Genomic DNA, 23,020 nt, shown 5'->3' on the forward strand with positions numbered 1-23,020 from the left:
ATTAATAATGGAGCAAACAGAATCAAAGTCAGGCATTTCTTTAGACAGTAAGATTTGGCTTCTCAAAGCCTCATGTTCAGGTCCAAGAGCAAACAACAAGGCAAATGTCTTTTCTTGATTTTTTTTAGTTTCAAGTGTTTTCAGATCAGTAGCGGTAGGCAGATAATAATCCAATTAATCAAATATACCGGAGATAACGCCAATAAACTGACTAAAAGTTTGATCACCCAACTTCAAATTCATAATTTATTGTTTAATTAGATAAACTTTTGCGACATTATTTAGACCTCCGTACATAGTTTGGGCTGTAGTCCAGACGACGGCAGCCATGGAGCAAAACTGAAATCCAGAAGCAATTTTGTGATCCATAGAATTCAAAAGCCAACTTTATACCAAATCATTGTTGGTTTCCCACTCGTATTTTGGATCAGTACTTAGAGGGGCCTTTTTAGTTCCATTTATATATCCCAATTTTCCTTTTCCACTAATAAATAATTTGGCAGAGTTTGCCAAAAAAATATAATTAATCCCTCCCTTTAATAATTCAGTGGTTATTCTAAGGTTGGGATTTGGCTCATTATTGTTGGAAATTTCAGCCATGAGAACAAATACAATGGTGAAATAAAAAAGAACGAAAAAAATCCTTATCGAGCCAAACAAAAAAAATTATCGAAAAAAAATAACCGAAAAACCAAGATGTTCAACACCCTGTAGTTGTTGAAGCTGGCGAAGTGCACAAGATAGCCCACAAGATCGTTGAATAAGAATATTGCTTTTTTGAAATAATGTGTTCTCAGGGGTCCACCACAAACTTATGATAGAAGAGACCACCGGCAATGAACTTATGAGAAAAGAGACCACCAGCAGGCTGATTTCGTCATAAAACCAAGGTCACCGGAAAAATATAGCGCCAAAAAAATTGTTTGTAGCAGCCTGCTGGATTTTCCCACTACTGGAGTGCTTTACATCAATAACACAGGCATTAGGTCCTGGATTTTCCAGTTTGCAGAGCCGGTTTATCAGAGATGTATCAACCTCATACGAATGCTGGCAAAAGTTGACCGGGTGTTCAATATGATACGGAGTTCATAGTTTGATCTTTGGATTTGCTCTCTGGACTTGCAGAAGGACTTGGCAGCGGGATAGAAAGCCTGGTTGCACAAAGCAACCTGAGGGACCTGCTTTTGCAATGTTGTTGATGAAGCTGCTGATATTCGACAAAGTGCCTTTGCGCTTCTTGGTGACCTTGCTAGAGTTTGCAAGGGGCTACTTGTTTTGCTTTTGCTACGTTAGAAGAGGAAGCTGCAGAAGAGCTGGCCCCACACTTGGAAATTATATTGCAGCACCTTCTTTGCGCTTTTGGGAAATATCATAAAAGAAACCTTCGTATTGTGTATGATGCAATTGGTACATTAGCGGTTGCAGTTGGACAAGAGCTTAATCAGCCTGGCTATCTTGAAATATTGATGCCTCCATTAATCTCAAAGTGGCAGCAGCTGACTAATTCAGACAAGACAATCGGAAAACCAGCAACCCTAGATCATAAGACTCCTTCTCCCAAAGCAAACATTGCTTTGTCTAACCGAGCAAGATCAACTAGTAGATTGAAACTGTGCTCTGATACCATGTTAAGAGTATGGGAGAGAAAATGAGTACACAAGACGTGGTTCTGCCGATTGGGCCTACATCCACGAAGGGAGAATTAATCTGTATTATTATAACCCTTTATGGCTCCCTTATACAGATATATAGAATTGTATATGATAGCATTCTATATTGAAGAGTCCACAATAGGAAACAGTGATCAGCCTGATTAGGGGAAATCATCGTGATTTAGAAAAGTTGCTGATATGCAGATGTCTATGGGATACACCAAGCCGTCTCAACAGTAAGGATCCTTTTTTTTTTGTTTTTGAAATTATGTCATAGAAGGACATACATTCTATAGGCCTTTTGGTATGTCTTTCTCTCTGGACTTTTGGCTTTCTATATTGCAAAGGAAAAATTATAGGGTTTTTATTTATTAGCCTGGAAAATTAGAGGCACCTCTTTAGTTATCTATTTAATTAAAAAAGGCAACTCTAATTTGTTGCAGTTGTGGATAGATTTTTTTTTTAGTCCAGTTTTTATTTTTACCTATTTCTTTTTTTTTTTGATACAACATGTTTGATTGGTATAACTTCTAAGAAGCAGGAGACCAAAGTTACACCAAATCATCCTTGCCTGTTTGCTTACACCCTCCCCGAAGCTTTCCCATCCAGCATAGAGCATGGAAGGGGCCTCTTCCAAATTTTTGTGGAGAAGGGGGCCTTTGGTGGGCCCCCGCTTCCACCAACCAAGGATGCTCATGCCCTTAATGTTTTCATTACTTTTATAAGTCTATTGTTCTACTGATTTCATTACTGATGTTAGTTTATTGCTAATGTGTTGCACTCTTTTCACAATACAATGGAGATTATCTACTTGCTGATATAGTGGATTCTGTCAAGATAGATATTAAATTGGTCCTTTCTAGGAGCCAGATGTTTAGCTTTAGAAGGGATATCTTTTAGTTTTCTTCACTGCACACTTTCATAAAAAAATATTAAAGTTTTTAGGGGGAAAAAACTTGTATACTTATGACACCCTTTGTTTTGTTTTGAGGGTTAGTTTTCTGAGATTGTTCATGTCTTGGTTTTTCCGCTGATTACATCTTTTGAAGGAAATCGAAAACATGATGCTTGTTTTCATGCAGTTTGAAGGTTCTTCTTTAATCATCAAGGTCTACACTGCAAGTAATCCTATTCGATAGAGTAAATGCAGGTAAGCTATAATGTGTTTATTGCATGAGCTTGATAAAGATGCCTTTGTACATTATGTATAAAGTTGTTGCTGTATGATTTGTTGGATGGTCTAGTAATGGGATTGCTCTTATTATGTTTTTCTGCATTTCAGCTTTTATCCGTAGTATGTTGTGATTCACTTGATCATTTGGATTCATTATAAGACTTATAGCTTAAAATCTAGTACATGTGCAAATATAAGTGTTCCTTGCGGAAATGGGCAAGATGCTCTTCCAGGCTGATGAATAAACTGCCCTGATTCTAAAATCCAACCATGGGTGAGATTTTGAGTCTTTTTACGAACATAGGAGGTCATTTAACTTGCTCAAGTTAACCCTTATTTAGGCATTGTTTCTATAGCCAAAAATGATCTTTTGTACAATAGATGTACAGCTCTGAAATATTATTCCCTGCAGCATATTACGCCCCTCCGAGTGAAGTACAAACATAGTTTGCACGAACAAAAAATGTGTCTAAAGGATTTGGAAATTCCTAGCCTGGGTATGCTAAAGGATTCAATGAAGTAAAGGCGGGTATTTGTATCAATTTTCTTTTCTTTTTTGTGCATCTCTCGGGGATTTTAGATTCATGCTTGTCTAAATCATCCAAATGAGTGTTCATTGGAATTTGGATAAATGCTTTTTTGATACGTTATGGGTATTACGTGTCATCTTCTACAATTGTGTTCAATATCAAGAAGAGTTTTTGTATGTTTATTATTTCACGGAAATATGAGTACATGATTCCCCATGTGCTCCAAAATCTAGCTCTACAGTTTCCTTTTTGAGTCAACCAATCACGATTCCTGTCCTGATTCAATCAGCTACCATGGATCTCAATCAATAACAAACTCTTACCTACTGTGCATGTTCTCCATTTGTGCTTGCTTACACATGTGATTTTTGCTTTTATCTCAATATCAAGAAGAGAACATTTTTTTTGTATATTCATTATTTTACAGAAATACATTTAAGTGATGGAAAATTGTTTCATGCGGGCTGGACTGCATGACTACATATGCGGTCCAAAAAGTGTAAAGCATTGATCTTAAAGATGGATGCAAGTAGGTGTTCCATCTAAAAACAATGGAAACTAATGGTCCAAATGTTTTCTTACTAGAAATATTATTTCTAGTTTTTAAAATTTATTTATTTTTTCATATTCATGATCTCCATGTTAGATATTACATGTCCTTAAAAATTAAGTCCAAAACTCCATCTCAAAAATAGATTTATTAAAAGGCCCGCATTTCTACATATGCGGGCTTGGCCGCATAGAAACCGGGTCCTTAACTGATTCCCCATTAACTTCAAAATATAGCTCCACAGTTTCCTTTTTGATTCAACCAATCATCTGCCTGTCCTGATTCAACTAGTAACATAAATCTCGATCACGATGAACTCTCACTCATTGTGTGCAGTCTCCATTTGAGTTACTCACACATATGATTGTTGCCAAAATGTGCAAGCCCCCACATACTGCCTCCATGCATGGCATGCATATCTGCAGTCGCCCGTTGAGCTGGCAGACGCGCACACGTGCTTGTCTGGTGTGGCATTGTTGTATCAGAAACATGCATTCAAGTATGGCACTGGAGTTTTATTTTGTAAGGGATATGAATGTGTCTCGCATCTATGGGAGAAATGTCAAACCTGGAAATGGATTCATATCAGTCATCCTCGAAGTTCTAATTGCTTTTGAAATGTGTCTCTCTCTCCTTGCTCCTTGCCCCCCGCCCCACCCCCAGCCCCAAAAAAAAAAAAAAAATATATATATATGGGTGTGGTTTTTTTAAGACTGGGGCCCTAAACAATCAAAGTAAAGCGCACCTTCAAATAGTGTTGAAAGATGTTTCAGTACTAAAAATCTTTGTGATGGCGTGAAAATTTATTTTTATTTCTAATTATAAAATTTAAAGCTGAAAAAATAGTGTAGATCGAGTAGATCTATGAAGACTTGAAAATCTTGAAAATCAACGGTCCAGAAAATGCAGTAGAAGATGTACTATTTCCAAGACTTGAAATCCATTTTTTCTCATGAACATACATCTAGAGGTCGAGATGGTCAATTTGAGGATTTTTGGGCATCAAAATGAACCTCTTCTACTGAATTTTTGAGCACGCTTTAATTTGATTGTTTAGGACCTCACCCTTATATAAATTTGTTCCTTTATATTTTTGCTTACTATGATGGTTTTAAATTATGGGTGAGAGGGTGGGTTGGATTTTTAAATTTTGAACTGAAATTGCTATGTAGGAGTTAATTTTTTTATTCAAAATAATGGGATTCATCTAAGTATCCCTAGATGATTGTTTTAAAAGAAAAAAAAAATGAATTTTCAGTTCTTGACATCTAGATCTTTCCCGCAAAAAAATGGAGACGTCATTTTTTTCAGGCACATAGAGGATACTTTTTTTTTTTTTTGGAGGTTAGTCATTGAGTTCTAGATATTATATCCCCAAAATTTTGGATCCAAAAAATATTCTGAGGATGATTTTTGTTTTAGGGAGTAGATGAACAATATACTCCCAAGGGAATATGAAAGCTTTTCGCCCACATTTTTTATTCCGATCAAGTTGGGGGATGTTACTGTGAATTTCTTTAAATTTTAATTGGGGTCAAAATTTGCATCATAGTTTTTGCTACTCCACTAATTACATGTGAGCAATCCTAGCACCTACATGATATTCCCACACATTTTTTTGGTTGGTATTAGCAAATACAAAATCGCACAGTAATGCCCATTAAAACCATAACCCACTGTTGATTCGCTCAATCTTAGCTTTTAGTAAAAGCGTTACCTGGTAAAGCTACACCACTATTGCCCTTCCTTTTAGTCCCACATTGAGGACGAGAAGAAGATTCTTTTTTTTTTGGGGGGGGGAGTTGGGGAACGGCAACCTTATCATAGCGGTTCATGGATAGAAAAACATGGCATTGGCGGCTTCCCAATTTGAAGGAGGGGGATGGGCCCTCTACCACCAATCTTTAAATAAAAATATCAAATAAAAAAATAAAACCAAAAATAAAAATAAAAAATTGAAGATGGGCCCGTGGTCGGTTCCCTAATCAAACAACTGACGGGTTTGTGGGGAGATTGGTTGGTTCCTGATATATGGTGGAACCAAACTCGATCCACTGATACACGATCTGGATCTGCGATTTTTAGAACCTTGCTCTTGCTATAGACTGGTTTAGAAGGCACATAATTTTATTAAGGGTGTGGTTTATATAAGGTTGAGGTCCTAAACAATCAAAGTAAGGTGTAGCTGTAAATAGTGTCAAAAGATGATTTTTTAATAATACAAAAAAATCTTTGTGATGGTCTGAAATTTATTTTCATCTGTATTTATAAAATTCGAACATAGTGTATATCAAGTAGATCTATAAACACTAGAAAATATTGAAAAATGACGCCCATATAGTGCAGTACAAGATGAACTATTTCCCAGACTTGAATTCTATTTTTTTTCGTGTCTATACATCTCGAGGCCGAGATGATCGATTTGAGGGTTTTTTGACATCGAAACAACCTCTTCTAGTGAATTTTGAGGTGTGCCTTAGTTTGATTGTGTAGGGCTTCAACCTTATATAAACTTTTTCCTTTTATTAATATGTTCTTGGTGTACATGAATTTTTATTATTTCCATAAAAATGATTGGTCCAAGTATACCTTTGATTATGTTGCGTATGCAGGCATCAAGAGCCAAGCTTTTCAAGGAGTACAAAGAGGTGCAACGAGAGAAATCTGTGGATCCGGATATCCAACTCTTGTGTGATGATTCCAATATTTTTAAATGGACGGCTCTTATTAAGGCAAGCTTTCAGTTTCCTTGGTCAACCCAAATTTGTCCTGTCCTTATCTTATTAAGATCTTGTCTTTGTTTTAGGGACCTTCTGAAACCCCTTATGAAGGTGGTGTGTTCCAGCTGGCATTTGCAATCCCAGAGCAGTACCCATTGTTACCTCCTCAAGTTCGGTTTTTGACAAAAATATTCCATCCCAATGTGCATTTCAAGGTACTAATATTTTGTTTTTTTAGTTATTATTAGTTAGCTTTCAGTAAGTCTTGGCTCTTGAAGAAGTTGTGTTAGTTATGGATCTAATGGCTGGTTATCTAGTTACATTTGTTATTGACTTTGTGAGTATTCTAATGAAGACATCTCAACTGGCTCGATTGACTTTTGAAAGAGCATGAAAAATAACCCAATTTTTAGGAAACTTGGAATTGGCTATAGAGAATGGTAGTTGTACATGAAATATGATTATGCCTTTGTACTGAATTGATAAAATTAAAATATTTGCAGGACCGTATAGCAAGAAATTAATATATCAATGAGAGTATGATAAAGATGAATTGCTCCCTTAGTTGGTTGTATGCATGTGCACCAATGTAATGTTTGCCCTGATATTAAGCTCCTATTCACAAACCCTCAATAGTGTCGACGGTAAAATGTATACATTTGTTTACACACACACATAGATGGATAGGCGAAGGGCTTTTCATAGGAACTCATGCTCGAAGAGTTTGGCAAACCTCACATGGCATTGTGAATGAGGCCTTCTGGGTTCTAATATATAATAAATTCATTTTAAGATGCATATTGTCTTGTAATAACTTGATATTTTTGTGATGTAGACAGGAGAGATATGCCTCGATATCCTTAAGAATGCGTGGAGCCCAGCATGGACTTTGCAGTCTGTTTGTAGGGCCATCATTGCCTTGATGGCTCATCCAGAACCTGATAGCCCACTTAATTGTGATTCTGGTAATTTGAAATAGTTACTCTCTCTTGCGTTCAAATTGGGCATCTTGTCTTCTAAATATGCAATTTTCTCCATTTATAGAAACATATTCCATACCAGAAGTCTACTTTGTTAACTTGTGTTGTTTCTTATATTGGTCTTTTGTCTGAGATTGGTAACAATGTTTCCTATCGAGCTTATAGTTTCCTCTCTTTTCTTGGCTTTTTTGGGGGCGGATCGGCTGTGGTGATATTGTTTTGTAACTTTTATCTTCCCCTACAAAACATTTCAGATTTATGGGAGTCCCTTTGGTTTAAAACTGTGTTTTTCCTGTGCTCGACACTTCCACCCAAGGTTTTGGGTCTTTGTGCAAATTCTGCTACTAACCCCACGATGAACTTATAAATTTTAAGGTCGAGGAAGTGATTTCAAGTGCAAAACCATGTTGTTCCCGTGCAATCTGAGTTTTGAGAGCTTTAGCAAAATACCATGCGTTCACTTGTATGAGTATTAATAGGAACCTTTTTATTAATTTGAGTTTAGGTTGAACAAAGCGTTTAATGGGATCAACTTGCTTCATGCCTAATGGCTATCGTTTTGGACCAATATTCCATACCATGGGAGCCTAACTGCCGTATTTTCTGCACCTATTTGCATTGACTAGATCCAGTTACTGTCCTGACATTGTAGCTTGATTAGAATATTTTTATACACCAGCATTAGAAGATGGATATATCTCTCTCTCTCTCTCAGGCTTGCTTCCTGTGTTTCCATTTGCATCTCACAAACTCCTTCCTCCTTCCTCCTTTTCCATTGGTTTTTAGAGAAAAACTGATATTTTCGTGAAGTAGTGAATTGTAATAATCATTTGCAGGTAATCTTTTGAGGTCTGGAGATCTCAGGGGGTATCAGTCCATGGCAAAGATGTATGCTAGGCTTGCTGCCATGCCCAAGAAAGGTTAAGTTCATTGTATCCAAAAAAGCAAACTCTATGGAAGGCAAATCTCTCATTGACATGTATTGGTTCTCGACCTTTGTCCATTTATCACATTATTCAGTGTTGATGATGACTTTGTTTCTTACCCAAAAGTAAAATCAATTCAAGTCTCTGTGTTTTCAATTAATGTGAATCACTTTGCTACTTTATAGCTACAAATAATTGCAATTAGTTGCTTTCAAAAGTTTGATTACTAAAATGATGTGCTGAAGAATCTTCTTTAGTGGAACGCATTTGATATGTTTCATACTCTCTTGATATTAGAAGGGTGATAGAGTTGAGGCTCTAAACAATTAAAGGTAAAACGAACCTTCAAATAGTGTAGAGAAATGTGGTTTCAATAATGGAAATTTTTGTGATAGCCTTAAAATATATTTTTATTTTTAATTATAAAATTTAAAACTTTAAATATTGTGTAGATCGAGCATATCTATGAAAATTTGAATATCTTGATATTTGACAACCCAAAGATGTATTACAAGATGTACTACTTCCAAAACTTCAAATCCATTTTTTTCTCATGTCCATGCATCTCGAAGTCAAGATGATCAATTTGACGATGTTTGGGCATCAAAACAACCTCTTCTAGTGAAAGTTTAGGGGTGTGCCATAATTTGATTGGTTAGAGCTTTGCAGTTACATAAACATTTTCCTATTAGAAAAGGTTGGGATTTATGTGCAAACGCATATGTTATGGTGAGTCTACGCTCCTAAAATCCAAGGTAGACATGGATTTCATACGCGAGATTTTACAAGTTCATTATATCATAAATAAATCATAAATATTGAAAATGATGGATGTTCAGCTTTAAAAATAGTTCGTTTTATACTTTGTTTTTGGATCGGTCATTTTAATATATTTTCAATATTCATTAGATTTGCACTGTTTTTGGAGCACCAAATTCATAAATATGAGGAAATGGATTCACTTGGGATGTTTTTGATACTAAACTTTTTAAAAAACCAGACTCGTGTATGAGACGGTTGACCGCAATTGTTTTCCATTGGAAAATTATAGGCGACCCCAGGTCATGCAACAATAATAGACGATTTGCTCGCGGTGGCTTAATTCATCATCTAGACCATGATCATGCATATTGAAAATGATGGATGTTCAGCTTTAAAAATAGTTGGTTATATATATATATATATATATATATATATATATATATATATATATATATATATATATATATGTATATATATATATATATATATTTTGAATGGGTCATTTAAATATATTTTCAATATTCATCAGATTTGAGGTTTATAAACACCAGGTCATCTAACAATAATAGATGATTTGCTCACGGTGGCTTAATTCATCATCGAGACCATGATCATGAATATATCATGAATATTGAAAATGATGGATGTTCAGCTTTAAAAATAGTTGGTTTTTTTTTTTTATATATATATATATATATATTTTTTTTTGAATGGGTCATTTAAATATATTTTCAATATTCATCAGATTTGCAATGTTTTTGGGGCTCTAAATTCATAAATATGAAGAAATGGATTCACTTGGGATATTTTGGGTACTAAACTTCTTTAAAAAGCAATTGACCGAAATTGTTTTCAATTGGAAAATTATAGGCAATTTTCACATCGGATGGTTGTAAGTAATTGTGACAAGCAATTGTAACGTCCTTGTATTAAAGGTAAATAGTTTTATTGTATACAATCTTTTTTTTGAAACTCATTTTTATTGCCTTATGTGTATATTTGGAGGGTTATGCGTATAGGTGGTCCATATGCTAAATATAAAAAAGGAAAATACACGAGATTAAGTTTCATCTTCGGTTCAAAAAGGACATGACGACCACTAGGCCCACACCTGTTGTAGGGCGGGCCTTGAGTTATGCACCTTCGAATGGTGTAAGTCCAGAGTATTGAGCCACAATGGTGGAAGGGTCTCATTGGGACCATTGGACAATGGTCCCTCCTGAACTGCCCAGAGCTCCGCTTTATTAGGATCACATTGGTGTATCGTAGTAGGGTAAGTCGAGAGTATTGAGCCACAAGGGTCCCGAAGAAGGCCTCCGTAGCCAGCAATAGAGTAAGTCCAGAGTATTGAGCTATAAGGGTCACGAAGAAGGCCCCCGTAGCCAGCAATAGAGCCCTTCACGCTACCATGAAATTTCAGTTTCACCCAGAAGCGCAGTCCAAAAAACGTTTGTTGGGACGTTTAGGTCTTAAAAGTAGGAGCTGGGAGAAGTTGGAGAGCGTAACATCCCTGGGGACTGCTTTCAAAGGGAAGAAACCATGCACCCAAATGGTAATCGAACACTTAACTGCTTCAATAAACTCTGGTAGCTCTCTACTTCGTCCTTCAAAAGTTATCAGGTTTCTCGCTCCCTCCAAAGGTTCCAAGTGGCAACAACAACACAAATCCTCCACAGCTGAATTCCCACGGGCGTGGAGGGAGGGGACTGTAGAAGTTGCAGCTAGGCGTGAATCTCAGAGTGCCTGGGGCTTATCCAATTTGCTTGGTGGAGGAGGCAATCCCAAGTGGCAGATAAGAAAGGGCAGTGAATGAAAAAGATGATCAATGGTCTCCTCATCATTTTTGCGGAATACGTTAATAAGGATGAACCCCATCCTCTTTAGACGATCGGTAGTGAGAAGCCTTTTGTATCCGATAAGCCAAAGAAAGGTCTTGACATGGTGGGGGTGGGGGGTTTGCAATTCCATAGTTTGGCTAGGGAAGGCCTGACAACGATATAACGGTCTCTGAAAATCTTTCGGTACAACGATGAAGCATAGAACTGACTGTCCGAGGCCAGGGACCAGACTAACCAGTCTGGTTTCTTGGGGTGGTGACAGAAGGCATATAACGATGCCATCAACTCCTGAAATTGGATATTAGTGTGAGCATCAACCCTATAGATGTTAAGTCCGATATCCACACCGGCCGAAGAACTTCTTGTTTCTGCGTTGATCTCCTATAGTGATCAGGATACACAAGTTTAAGAGGATAATCATCAAGCCATTTTGCATGCGAGAATCTGGTCATGGCTCTGTCTCCGACCAAAATTCTGGAATAGGCGAGGAATAAAGGTCTAACCTGCTGAATTCCTTTCCAAACCGGAGAGAGTTTAGAAGGCGTGTTACACTTTTTTGGCAATGAATCCATCTGGATCTCTCCCATACTTTCCAATAATGACTTTTTCCCAAAGTTGATCCTGGCGAGTCTCCACCATCATTTGGCCAGCAAAGACTCATTAACTACTTTGATTCTACGATGTCCAAGACCAAGACTTTTTTCCTTTTTTTGGGAGGCACACGGAGGCTCAGTTAATAAATCTTGCTGGATTGGGATCCGTTCCACAAAAACTTCCTCATCAACAATTTTCCCCATCAACAAATCCATCTTGTGTATCAAAGATGCCCTCATGGTGTACCAAAATCTGCGCACCTTACCTATCATAAAAAGCAATGCTTGCTCCCAATGTTTTTGATATTACAATATTATTACCCAAACAATGGGGGAATATGGTGTCAAAAACATTGATTATCAAGTCTAGACAGTTTGCATAGTTGATCAACTGTTTAGATGAATTTGAATATAAATCGGTCGAAATCAATATCTGAAGCTTAAATTATAACATAGGTGAGGTGACCGAGGTGGACTTGTTGAACCCAGCTCACACACATGTACATGCACATGACTATCGTACTAAATCCGAATTACTTGTCCATAATTTAGCATGAAAGTCGCCTCTTCAATCATTCAGGGGTGTCTTCCCACAACGATATTAACTTTTAAGCGGCGTGGAAGGCCTGCTTTCCAATGTCAGAGTTCCACTCCTGCCTAATAAATGTAAAGGTATAAAGTTAGTAATAGGTACGGGTCGGGTTGGACTCGGATCTAAAAAAATTATGGGACTAGGACTGAGACCCGAAGTTATGGGATTCGGACCTAGACTCAGTTGGACCTAGACCCCGAACCAGGGCCCAAAGCCGACCAAACCGAATCATATTTGACCCAAAAATAAAAGAAATATATTTAATATGGGAAAAGTTTATATAGAGCCGAGGCTCTAAACAATCAAATTAGAGCACACCTAAAAATTTTTACTAGAAGAGGTTGTTTTGATGCCCAAATATCCTCAAGTTGATCATCTCGACATCAAGATGCATGGACATGAGAACAAAATGGATTTCAAGTTTATGGAAAATAGTATATTTTATAACGCATGTTTGGACCGTCAATATTCAAGATTTTCAAGATTTTCAAGTTTTCATAGATCTGTCGATCTACACTATTTTTTAAGCTTTAAACTTTATAAATAAAGATGAAAATATATTTTAAAACTATCACAAAGATTTTTGTGATATTTAACAATTATAGCAAAATATATTTTTGTGATTTTTTTTCTATCACTAATTTTTATATTTAATATTTTGTTAAATATATAATTGAAAAAATTTAAGAGAGTTTTTTCTAGCACTAAAAAATGTATTTAAGAAAACATTTAGAATGAAACTTTCTAGAGCATTTTTTCAAAATTTCTTTTTTGGTGATTGTTTTTCAAAATGAAAAGAGTGTACATTTAAAAATTCGTGTCAAACAAATGTTTCTAATATAGTTTTTGAATATGATTGCATTATACTACTATACAACCGTTGCATGAAATCATTCTCCTTGTTATTAAGTCTCTGTACAGTACTTTGACAATTGCTAAAAACCACTTTTATTTTAAGAAAATTACAAAAACCTCCCAGAATGTACTATTCACTCAACGTACCCCATCTGACTTTTCTCTCATATTTTTCCCTTCAACGAATTATCTTTGCAAAAATCCCCCAACTCAAAAAAAAAGTACAAAAAGGTCCACAATACCCTTTTGTCTTTGTACCCCTTCTCTACGCACCCGAACCTTTTCCCACGCGCTCCGACACTATAGAAACACGCTCCGACAAACAAGCTTTTGGAGCCAGAGCCCTCCGGCAGTCAAATTAGCCCCTCCTACAGTAAGCCATTTCAATCAGGCTGTTTAGTACGTTGCTTTGGCGATACATTTTGCGCCATGGCAATACTCTTTTGGAGTACATCCCTCCGGCGGTGTGGCAACGCGCTCCGACATTGTTTAATCTCGCTCCGACAGTGACTATTACGATTCGACAATCATTTCAAAGAGGTACGACGTTGTTGTTCTTCACCCCAGCAATAGGCAACTTGGGATTGCCAATTGAATTTTTATTGTACGGTAAGGGCATTTCTGTCTAAAAAATTACAACTTTTTACTTTGGGGGGGTTTTTGCGAGAAAATATTGTTGAGGGGCAAAAAGTGTGAGAAAAAGTTTGGGTGAGGATAAGTTGAGTGAATAGTATATTCTGGGGGGTTTTTGTAATTTTCCCTTTTATTTTGTCACCACCCACTTGTTGGATCCTAATTACCTTATGAATATCAATTTAGTTTCTTTAAAAAGTATACAAAGATACCATTTAGTTTTAGAAAATTGTTTAGCGTGGGAAGGCCTGCATCTGTTATAGTACCGGCTTTGAAATCCACATCGCTATTGTAATGGGACGGTGTAGATTTGCCCCAAGTATCAATAAAGGCAAACCGATGACCGGTAGAACCGGTCCTTCTCTCATCTCTCCTCATTTCTAAAAAAAAGTACAGAACGAGAAGTATCAAAAATTCAAAAGAATCAAAGCCATCATTTTTTTTATTCTTTTATCTCTCTAAAACCCCTAGTCCCTCTTCTTTGCAACTCTCCCAACCGAATTCCCATGGCCACCCGTACTGCTTGAAGTAGTAAAATCATAAAAGGATTTACTGTCCATCTTCTTCATGCCATTGCAAATGAAATATGTTTAAATAAGTCGGTATGGAATTGGATTATTCGACCCAAGAATTGATCATCCCGTGCCGATTCTTGCTTATAACCGGAAATCGGGCGTGTCTAGAGGCGAACCGCGAACCGCCCATTCGTAGCGATAACTCGACGATTCGCTACAGTGATACCGGAAATCGTGCGTGTCTAGAGGCGAACCGCGAACCGCCGATTCGTAGCGATAACTCGACGATTCGCTATTTCAACCGGTAGGGGTAAGCTCTGAATTTTTTTTAAAAATTGGGGGGAATATTTGTTGTGTACGTTTTCAACCGTCGTCATAACACGTCACTCGTAGGGCGATAACATAACAACAATCATACACGTCACTCGCAGGGTGATAGCATAACACCGGTAGGGGTAAGCTCTGAATTTTTTTTTAAAATTGGGTGGCATATTTGTTGTGTGCGCTGTCAACCGTCGTCATAACACAACACTCGTAGGGTGATAACATAACAACAGTTATAACACGTCACTCGTAGGGCGATAACATAACACAACACTCGTAGGGAGATAACATAACAACAGTCATAACACGTCACTTGTAGGGCGATAACTTAGATGCCATTCTTCTATAGTATAAGAAGGGCGCCTTATATAAACCTCACCCTCTAAGGGATGTTTATAAGTGTGAGAAATTGTATTTATGTATATTTGGGACTTAGGCCCCCATAAAAGATTATTTCAAAGCTTATCAAAGTTGTGAACAAGAGCCCCAATTTATAGGGTTACAAAGTTGTGTACCAATTAAATAAACTAACATATGAAATGAACCACCTTCTTAGTATGGAAACACATAAAATGAATGAAAATATTTTTCCAAAAAATAAGTGCAGGTTTCTATATTTCCACACTCCCCCTCAAACTCAAAATGAGTTAAGAGAGAGCAATTACAAATTAGCGATATGTAGAAGCATAATCTCGAACGGAGTAGTCTCGCATAATAGCAAATCAACATGCATCCATGCATCCGAGATAGATAGGATCGAGTAAATTTGATCATCACACATGATGAAGTAACGAAAAACTCCATTATCCAATAAAATCGAGTAATAGAAAACTCAATCATTAAACATGATCAAGTAATAGAAAACTCAATCATTAAACATGATCAAGTAAAAGAAAACTCGATCATCTACTAAGATCGAAAAATTCGATCATCAAACAAGAGGCACTTGAAAGAGCTAATAGAAATTAGCTGCGGATCAACAAGCACAGTTGGACCTTAGATTCGGATATGAGAATAGTAAGATCCAAAGCAGATCCGAGAATCGAAACACGATTCGACAAAGAAACATATCAGAGAGTTAAAGCAGGACTCAGCATAGAGACATATCAGCGAGTCGAAACACGACTTGGTAGAGAGACAGCTTAGCAAGTCAAAACACGACTCGGTAGCTATTTTACAGATCGACTGCTTTCTAAGACCATTTTCAAAAGTGGATTTAGAGTCACCTCTAGATCTAGCTCACCAATAGTCCGGCATTGGAGGGAAGCAAGACAACAATGATTTACTTGGGTTACGATGTCAAATGAACAGAGAGGCACAATCAGATTGAGGGCTTCACCAATCAGAAAAACTGGAAACATAGTGATAAAAAATTGGAAATATAAGCTCAATGCTTGAGAGACGAAATACCAAATGGTAACCTGACAACTTAACAATTTATCGATTCTTCTAATCTCATAGATGACCTGCACTGTCAACTGCTGACCTCTCCAAAATGGCACAAACATCAACTGCAAGTAGTTATCATCAGAAGACATAATGGACGAGTGGCCTGATGGGAGCGATGCACATACATTACAACGGAACCAAAGCGATCACGATGATACCGGTCTCTCTCTCTCTTTCTCTCCATCTTTTTCTCTTCCTCTACCACGGTCACGATCGTAGTCCCAATCACGGTCATAATCCCGCTCCCTGTGCTTATGACTATCACGCCTCCTGTCCCTATCTCTTTCCCTTCCAATACTCCTTCAATGATAGGAATCCTTTTCATGTGCCCGATTTTCAAATCCATCCATAGCTTAGTCTTCATTTCTTTTTCTTCTTCCTCTTCCTCTTCAAAGTCATCTTCTAATGCACTTCTTCTAGGTTCTAACTGCCCTCTAATTCAAAAGTCCTTCTCTTAGGAACACGTAATAGTGCAATGTCACAAGCGTGGTCTTTCGTTAGTAGTTCATCTATGAATTCATCCACGCGAATCAGCATAAAACTTCCATCCGCTGATTTTACGCCTCAATTTCCGATAATCATTGTACAGAGGCTCAAGTTCTGGTTATCATTTGGAAATAATTATGCAAATAGAGAGAAAAATATAAGACAGTGAAATGGAAGCAAACTGAAGCAAAATTCGATCCCAAATTTTATCAGTTAAGGTAAGCTGCCCTTCTCAGACAGCAAACTGAATAAAAAACATAACACAATAACAATTCATGGGTTGGGTTATACAGATTGATGAACATCGAACTTGGGTATTCAGAGAGGGAAACAACAACAGCAAACCACCAACTGAGTGGGCAAATCTGAGGTTTTGATTTGAGCATAAGAAAACATGAATTTTTTTTAAACGAATCTAAGGCATCGATGTAAATAGGTTGAGCAAAGAGGCTATGGCGACATCAGATATGAGGTGTGAACTCAGATTTGAGATTGAGGAACTATGTCAAACACTTAATGAGACAAATCAAAGCCTTAAGGATTTTAATTTGGAACTACCGGAACCAAACAAAAAAAGAATAATAATAAAAAAATAATAGAAAAATTTATGCAAGAAAATATAGAATAAAAAAACCGCCTTGAATAAGTGAAGCCCCAAAAAGCATCTTAGATTAAAGACAAGGTGTTCTATATTGGGCGGATAGAAAACAAGATACCCATATAATGAGTGTAACGGAGTTAAGGATGTTGAGATGGACGAGTGACAAGACAAGAATGAATAGAATTCACAATGAATCTATTCGATAGAATTTAGGTGTGGCACCAATAGACGATAAAATAAGAAAGAGTAAACATAGGTGGGCTTGCCTTGTATAGCGTCGATCAAGTACAACACCTATTAAGAGGTGCGAATTATTTCAAGTGAAAGGATTGAAAATGGCAAGGGGTAGGCCTAAAAGAATATGGTTGAAAGTAGTCCGAAAATATATATGGACTTATGGCCTTACTAAAGATATGACCTTTATGATAGCAGAATGAAGAATCGGGATTCATATAGCTGACCTTAATTAATTGGGAAAAGGCTACAATGATGATGATTTATACATCTTGATGTCGAGATAATCAATTATAGGATTTTCCGACATCTATACAACTTTTATGATAGATTTTTAAGGTACACTTTAATTCTACATTTTAATGTTGGAAAAAGTTTATATAAAGGCGAGGCCCTAAACAATCAAATTAAGGCACACCTCAAAAATTCACTAAAAGAAGTTGTTTTGATACCCAAAAATTCTCAAATTGATTATCTCAACCTCAAGATATATAGACACGTGAAAAAATAGATTTCAAGTTTCGGAAATATTGCATCTTGTAATGCATTTTTGGACAGTCAATTTTCAAAATTTTTAAGTGTTCATAGATATGTGCGATATACACTATTTTTTAAGTTTTAAATTTTATAATAAGAGGTTAAAGATGTGCCTTGGATTGTTTTGGGCCTCGGCCTTATACAAGCAATCTCTTCCTCTCTCTCTCTCACATTTTCCCTCCAAATATATACTAACTGCCCCAATTTCGTCTTTCAAATGGTCCTCTCTCTCGCTCACCCCCTCCTCCTGGCCCCCGCCGATGAGAAGAGCATTACGTTTTCAGTCTCCAGCTAGGGTTTCTGTTTTGTTTTTTTGAGGTTCTTTCTCTTGAATTTCCTTTTTGTTTATCTTTTTGTGATCGAATTTGACTGTGCTCAGTCTATTGATACCAAGCAATTGGCCAATCTTGATCATCTCCAGAGTTTCTTTAACTATTTTTTAGAGTATTCTAAGATTGTTGTATAAATAGCTAGTGGCCTTGAATTGGTAGAAATAAGTGATAACTGGGATGAATCTTTTATGTTGAGAGGAGAGTATTCTAAGATTGTTGAATAAAACTGCATCAAAACTGGAGCCAGAGCGATATTCAATGGAATTTCCACTGAAACAAGTTGATGGTCCATTTATAAGGAGCATGTGCTAGTCTAGTTTACACTTTCAGCTTTAATTTGCTAGGCTTGAATCGTTCATGTTCATAGATGTTTGTCATTTTTTTCGTTCAAATGATTGTACTGTCTTTTATTATAATCGATCTAATGCTTGTCTTAATTGAGGACAACAAAGTTGTCCCCGCCTAAACAAATACCGACCGTGAGCTTCTACCTGACCGTGATATGGAGGACATCAAACCAATTGAGAATCCGCCTAAACAAATGCCGACCGTGAGCTTCTACCTGATCGTGATATGGAGGACATCAAACCAATTGAGAACGCATGTAGAGGAGACGACAATGAGATTACTTTGGAAACCGGCCAATATTCATATGGTTGATTTTTTTATGTGCAACAATTTCGTTTTTGAAGTTTGTTAAAAATTGGGGTCAGGGGAACGGGTTGGGCAAAGTGCAAGGCAGATGGGTATGAATGCAAGTGCACTCCATAAGAGTAGGCAATATGGTAAATTTAGAGTGAAGTCCAGCGGCTACTTCTTTGAAGTGAATGGGTGGCAAAAAAAGATTAAAGCTCACATGCACGACCAACCTAATATTACACCCAGGGACATCTATAAACAATTATCACACAAACATAGCAGAGCAAAGCGGTTGCTAAGGAAACGGTTAATGAGTCACATGTTTAACAATAGATTGACCTCCTCTTATACTTGGAGAAGCTACCAAATCACCTAACCCAAAATTGAAATGTGCACCTACACAAATAATGAACGCAAGTCTAAAAGCCTATTTGTTGCCTTCCGTCCTTGTATTACGGGTTTTGTTAGCAATTGCACTCCACTAATTGGTCTTGATTGGGCATTTCTGAAAGGTAAATATCTAAGGATATTGTTATGTGTGATTGCCGTAGATGCTGATGATGACATCTGTGATGATGACATCTGTCCAATAGCACTGGCAATTGTCAAAATGGAGACCCATTGTAGTTGCCATTAGTTCTTGAGTACTTTGAGTAATGGTTCGATGAGCATACTATTGTTCTTGCGTTGACCATTCTCTCCAATCAACCTACACGTTTGACAAGATGCAATTGAACAAATATTTCCCGCTTATTATTTTGCAGCATTTAGCAAGAAACTTTAAGAGATTTATGAAGAAGTAAGCAACACAAAGATATTAACAATACTATTCTGGAAGACTTCCTATAAATTGATTGTGCCAGTGTTCGATAATACAACGTTGGACACAGATTGTTGACCCAAATGCATATGAATGGATTAAAAAATTTCTCTCAAATTCTGGGCCAATGCCCATTTTCCAAAGAACTAGATACAATCATTTGACCTCGCACATGATCAAGAAATTAATAAGTAGATATTACTTGCTCAGGACAAGCCAATCATAATGCTATGAGAATACCTAAGAGAAAAGTTGAGCAGGTTTGGAAAGAGAATGCAGGAAGCATATTGGTGGACGAGCGTCCTAGTACCATATGCACAGAAGACAATAGATTTGCGAAAGTATAAGGTAAGATTAGGACATAACATTATATTGGTAATGGATATATGGTTTGAGATTCACTGTGAATTTAGCTCGATGGACATGCACTTGTAGGGTATGGCAAATCAGTGGGTTATCATGTACTCATGCATAATAGATATAAACTACATGTACTTGGAGGTCATGGCATTCTGCCCCACCTATTTCACAGTCTGGTATGCTACTGGCAAACAAGGAAAACTTTTGGATATCAAATACCTGAGAAATTTTAAATTTTCAGATTTTTGGTATACAAAAATGCTATTAGAAATTTTTCGATTAAGAAATTGTGGCCTTTTTGGCCGCTAAACAGCACGCCACATACTTTGCCTCCATGGTCGACAATTCCACCACATCCTGTTTTTTTTATTTCCAAAAAACTGTACCTCCTACAAGCATGAACACATATCTAGATGTAGAGTTCGCATCATCTAGATCCGTGAGATAGCTTGTACCTATATATCTGAATATTCAAGCAGCTAAAAAGACTGCAGCAGCTCCCACTCAATTATTGCATATATGACATATATATATTCTCAACATTCTTATGTTTATATCATGACGTAATTTAGTGCCCGTTGGTTTCATAATATGCAAAACCTTTATGAACTACAAAGGTTCAACCACACTAGTCGTCTTGATAGTAAATCCATACAAACCAAGTTATCTAATCAATACAACATGTGTCAATGAAGCCTAACAAGATGACTTTCCTTCAACATTTCCTATGGCTCAAGATCTTAGGTAATCGAGGATTCTAAATAATTAGAAACATGGGTTAAGGTATATGGGTATTTAAAAAAATAGTGTATGATAATTTTTCTTCTAATTTTATAAATACCTTCAAGACACAATGTTTTTCTCTTTAATAAAAAAAAATGACTTAGTGTATATATATATATATATATATATATATATATATATATACAAGCAATAGTTAGATAATAGTATGACGGTTTAAAATGATTTTTCATAAATACTTAGTGGAACTTGCAAGACTATGTGGTTTTTTAAAAACCATATTCATAGAATTAGGTTTTTCTCAAGTCATCCATTTTAATTTTAAAATACATGCTTGGCCCTCATAAATCATTTTACCACATTCACCTTTAATTTCTTACCAATTCAAATTCATGGCCACAAAAACAAATCATAAATACCATCTTATAATTTTATCCAAAATAAAGCATGACTAAAGAATAGTTATTAAAGCCTTGACAAAATACTTCATTTTTGGAAAATATGAAGATTTTATCTAGAAATTATCGTCACATGCAATACATCATATTATAGGCATCATCGGGAGGATGGTCACTAAGACCGAGTTCCATCAGAACACTCCCTTTGTACTTACATATTTGAGTGAGCTACATTTATCTCTCGTGTATCATATTTACGCTTAAAGCCCTCGATCAAACCACATCTCCATGTGTATCACTACCTTAAGTAGTTTATACTCAAGCACAATGAGGCACAAAAAAACACAGGGTCTTCAAAACCAATTCTTTCAAAATTGTTAGCACCTATCACTTAATGTCCATACACTCCATACATATTCATAAAACAAATAGCCAAAAACCAAAGAAGTATATGAAATTTAAAATAAAAGGGTTATTGAATCCTCTTTTCATATATGATCTTACCATGTAATATAGGATAAATTTCATATCTCAAAACTATGTAGTGTGGTATGTGGGCTTTCTTGATTCTTTGCTCTTACTTGCTTTTGCGATCTTGGAAGAGTATGCAACTGATGGAGAATATATTGATCATCAGTTTCACATGTCAAGAAGTGTCAATCTCTTTAGCACTTGGATTCTTCATTTATCATACCGCGAATAAATAATCTTCTTCATCCCATCATTTCAAACATCACAAATGCGATTCTTCCACTGATCTTCAGCGTTTCTTTGCTACTACCAAGTCTCTCTATGTATCCATTCATCTCGAAGAAACCAAGATGCCTTTATAGGTATCAACTTTTTTTTTCTTTTTTCTTATATTCTCAAATCGAATATTCTTCATATAGAGTTTCATATCTCGCAAATTCTATATTTCATCTCTCAGAAGTTTTACTATAATAAAAGATACTCATAGCACACTATAAAAACATTTTTGAATGAACCCTAAAAAAGTCTTCATAATCAAGAATCCAAAGATATGCCTTAACATGCCACAAATTTCAATTTACTGCATAATAGAATATGAGCATCCCATGATAAAAATATGATATCTTTCAACTCATAAAATTTTTATCTTCAAATCCTTTTAAGTATTGAAATAGACTAAAAAATATAAAATAGTGCTCAGTTCCATCCCTAAATCATACCATTTAGTGAGTCTTCGTTTTAGTGATATTTAGGTTACAATGCAATTTTTTCAGCAGAAAATCAGGTTGAGTACTTCTCTATAAAAAATTTGTTTCTCTCAATTCTCGAAGAATTTATTCATGAAATCTTTAATGTTAAAAACTAGACTTAAAATTAAATTACAATATTATAGTTTGAATCCCAAATAATCTTTTTCTTTATAGAAATAAACAAGTGACATTCACGCCACAAAATAAATCATACTGCAGAATTCCAAGATGAACGCTATCTAGTAAAATTATATTTTCTCTCTACTTTCATGGAGTTTCCATTTCAAACTAAATTTGTTTGAAATTAGACACATAATCATAATACATATATTTCCACTAGCCTCGTATGACTCTGTTAAGTAGGCTTGATAAATATAACTATTCATGTCTAAATGAAAAACATACCAAATTACAGAAAATTTAGGATGACCTCTCTTCAATCCAAAATTTTTATTCCTCTCTTCCCATAGATATTTCCCTTTAAAATAAATTTATTAGAAAATAGACTCATAATGGAATTCTAAAAATTTAGTTTGGACCATAAAACATTCTGTTAAGT

The 23,020-nt window shown here is 36.1% G+C and overlaps 1 protein-coding gene across 2 annotated transcripts; it reads left to right on the forward strand.

Annotated features, from left to right (window-relative positions):
* The first annotated feature begins 724 nt into the window (after nucleotides 1-724).
* On the forward strand, nucleotides 725-8,692 carry LOC18425901 (ubiquitin-conjugating enzyme E2 PEX4). Of its 2 annotated transcripts, XM_088848517.1 has the most exons (6): nucleotides 725-1,888; nucleotides 2,735-2,802; nucleotides 6,519-6,638; nucleotides 6,713-6,841; nucleotides 7,462-7,591; nucleotides 8,443-8,692. In XM_088848517.1, exons 2-6 carry the CDS (start codon nucleotides 2,797-2,799, stop codon nucleotides 8,529-8,531), a joined length of 474 nt encoding a protein of 157 aa, XP_088704643.1. In that variant the 5' UTR covers nucleotides 725-1,888; nucleotides 2,735-2,796; the 3' UTR covers nucleotides 8,532-8,692. The 2 variants fall into 2 exon arrangements, with proteins under 2 accessions (XP_088704643.1, XP_011620337.3); XM_011622035.3 differs by lacking the exons at nucleotides 725-1,888; nucleotides 2,735-2,802 and having other exon boundaries at nucleotides 6,513-6,638.
* Nucleotides 8,693-23,020: the final 14,328 nt, after the last annotated feature.

Source organism: Amborella trichopoda, chromosome 9 (assembly GCF_054954075.1).
Source record: "Amborella trichopoda isolate Santa Cruz 75 chromosome 9, AtrichopodaSantaCruz75HAP2 v2.0, whole genome shotgun sequence".
NCBI classification, from domain to species: domain Eukaryota; kingdom Viridiplantae; phylum Streptophyta; class Magnoliopsida; order Amborellales; family Amborellaceae; genus Amborella; species Amborella trichopoda.

Excerpts from the sequence above, each read along its gene's own strand:
- LOC18425901 (XM_088848517.1), top strand. Across the intron at positions 6,842-7,461 it reads ATCCCAATGTGCATTTCAAG|ACAGGAGAGATATGCCTCGA; the intron begins GTACTAATATTT and ends TTTGTGATGTAG. Across the intron at positions 7,592-8,442 it reads CCCACTTAATTGTGATTCTG|GTAATCTTTTGAGGTCTGGA; the intron begins GTAATTTGAAAT and ends AATCATTTGCAG.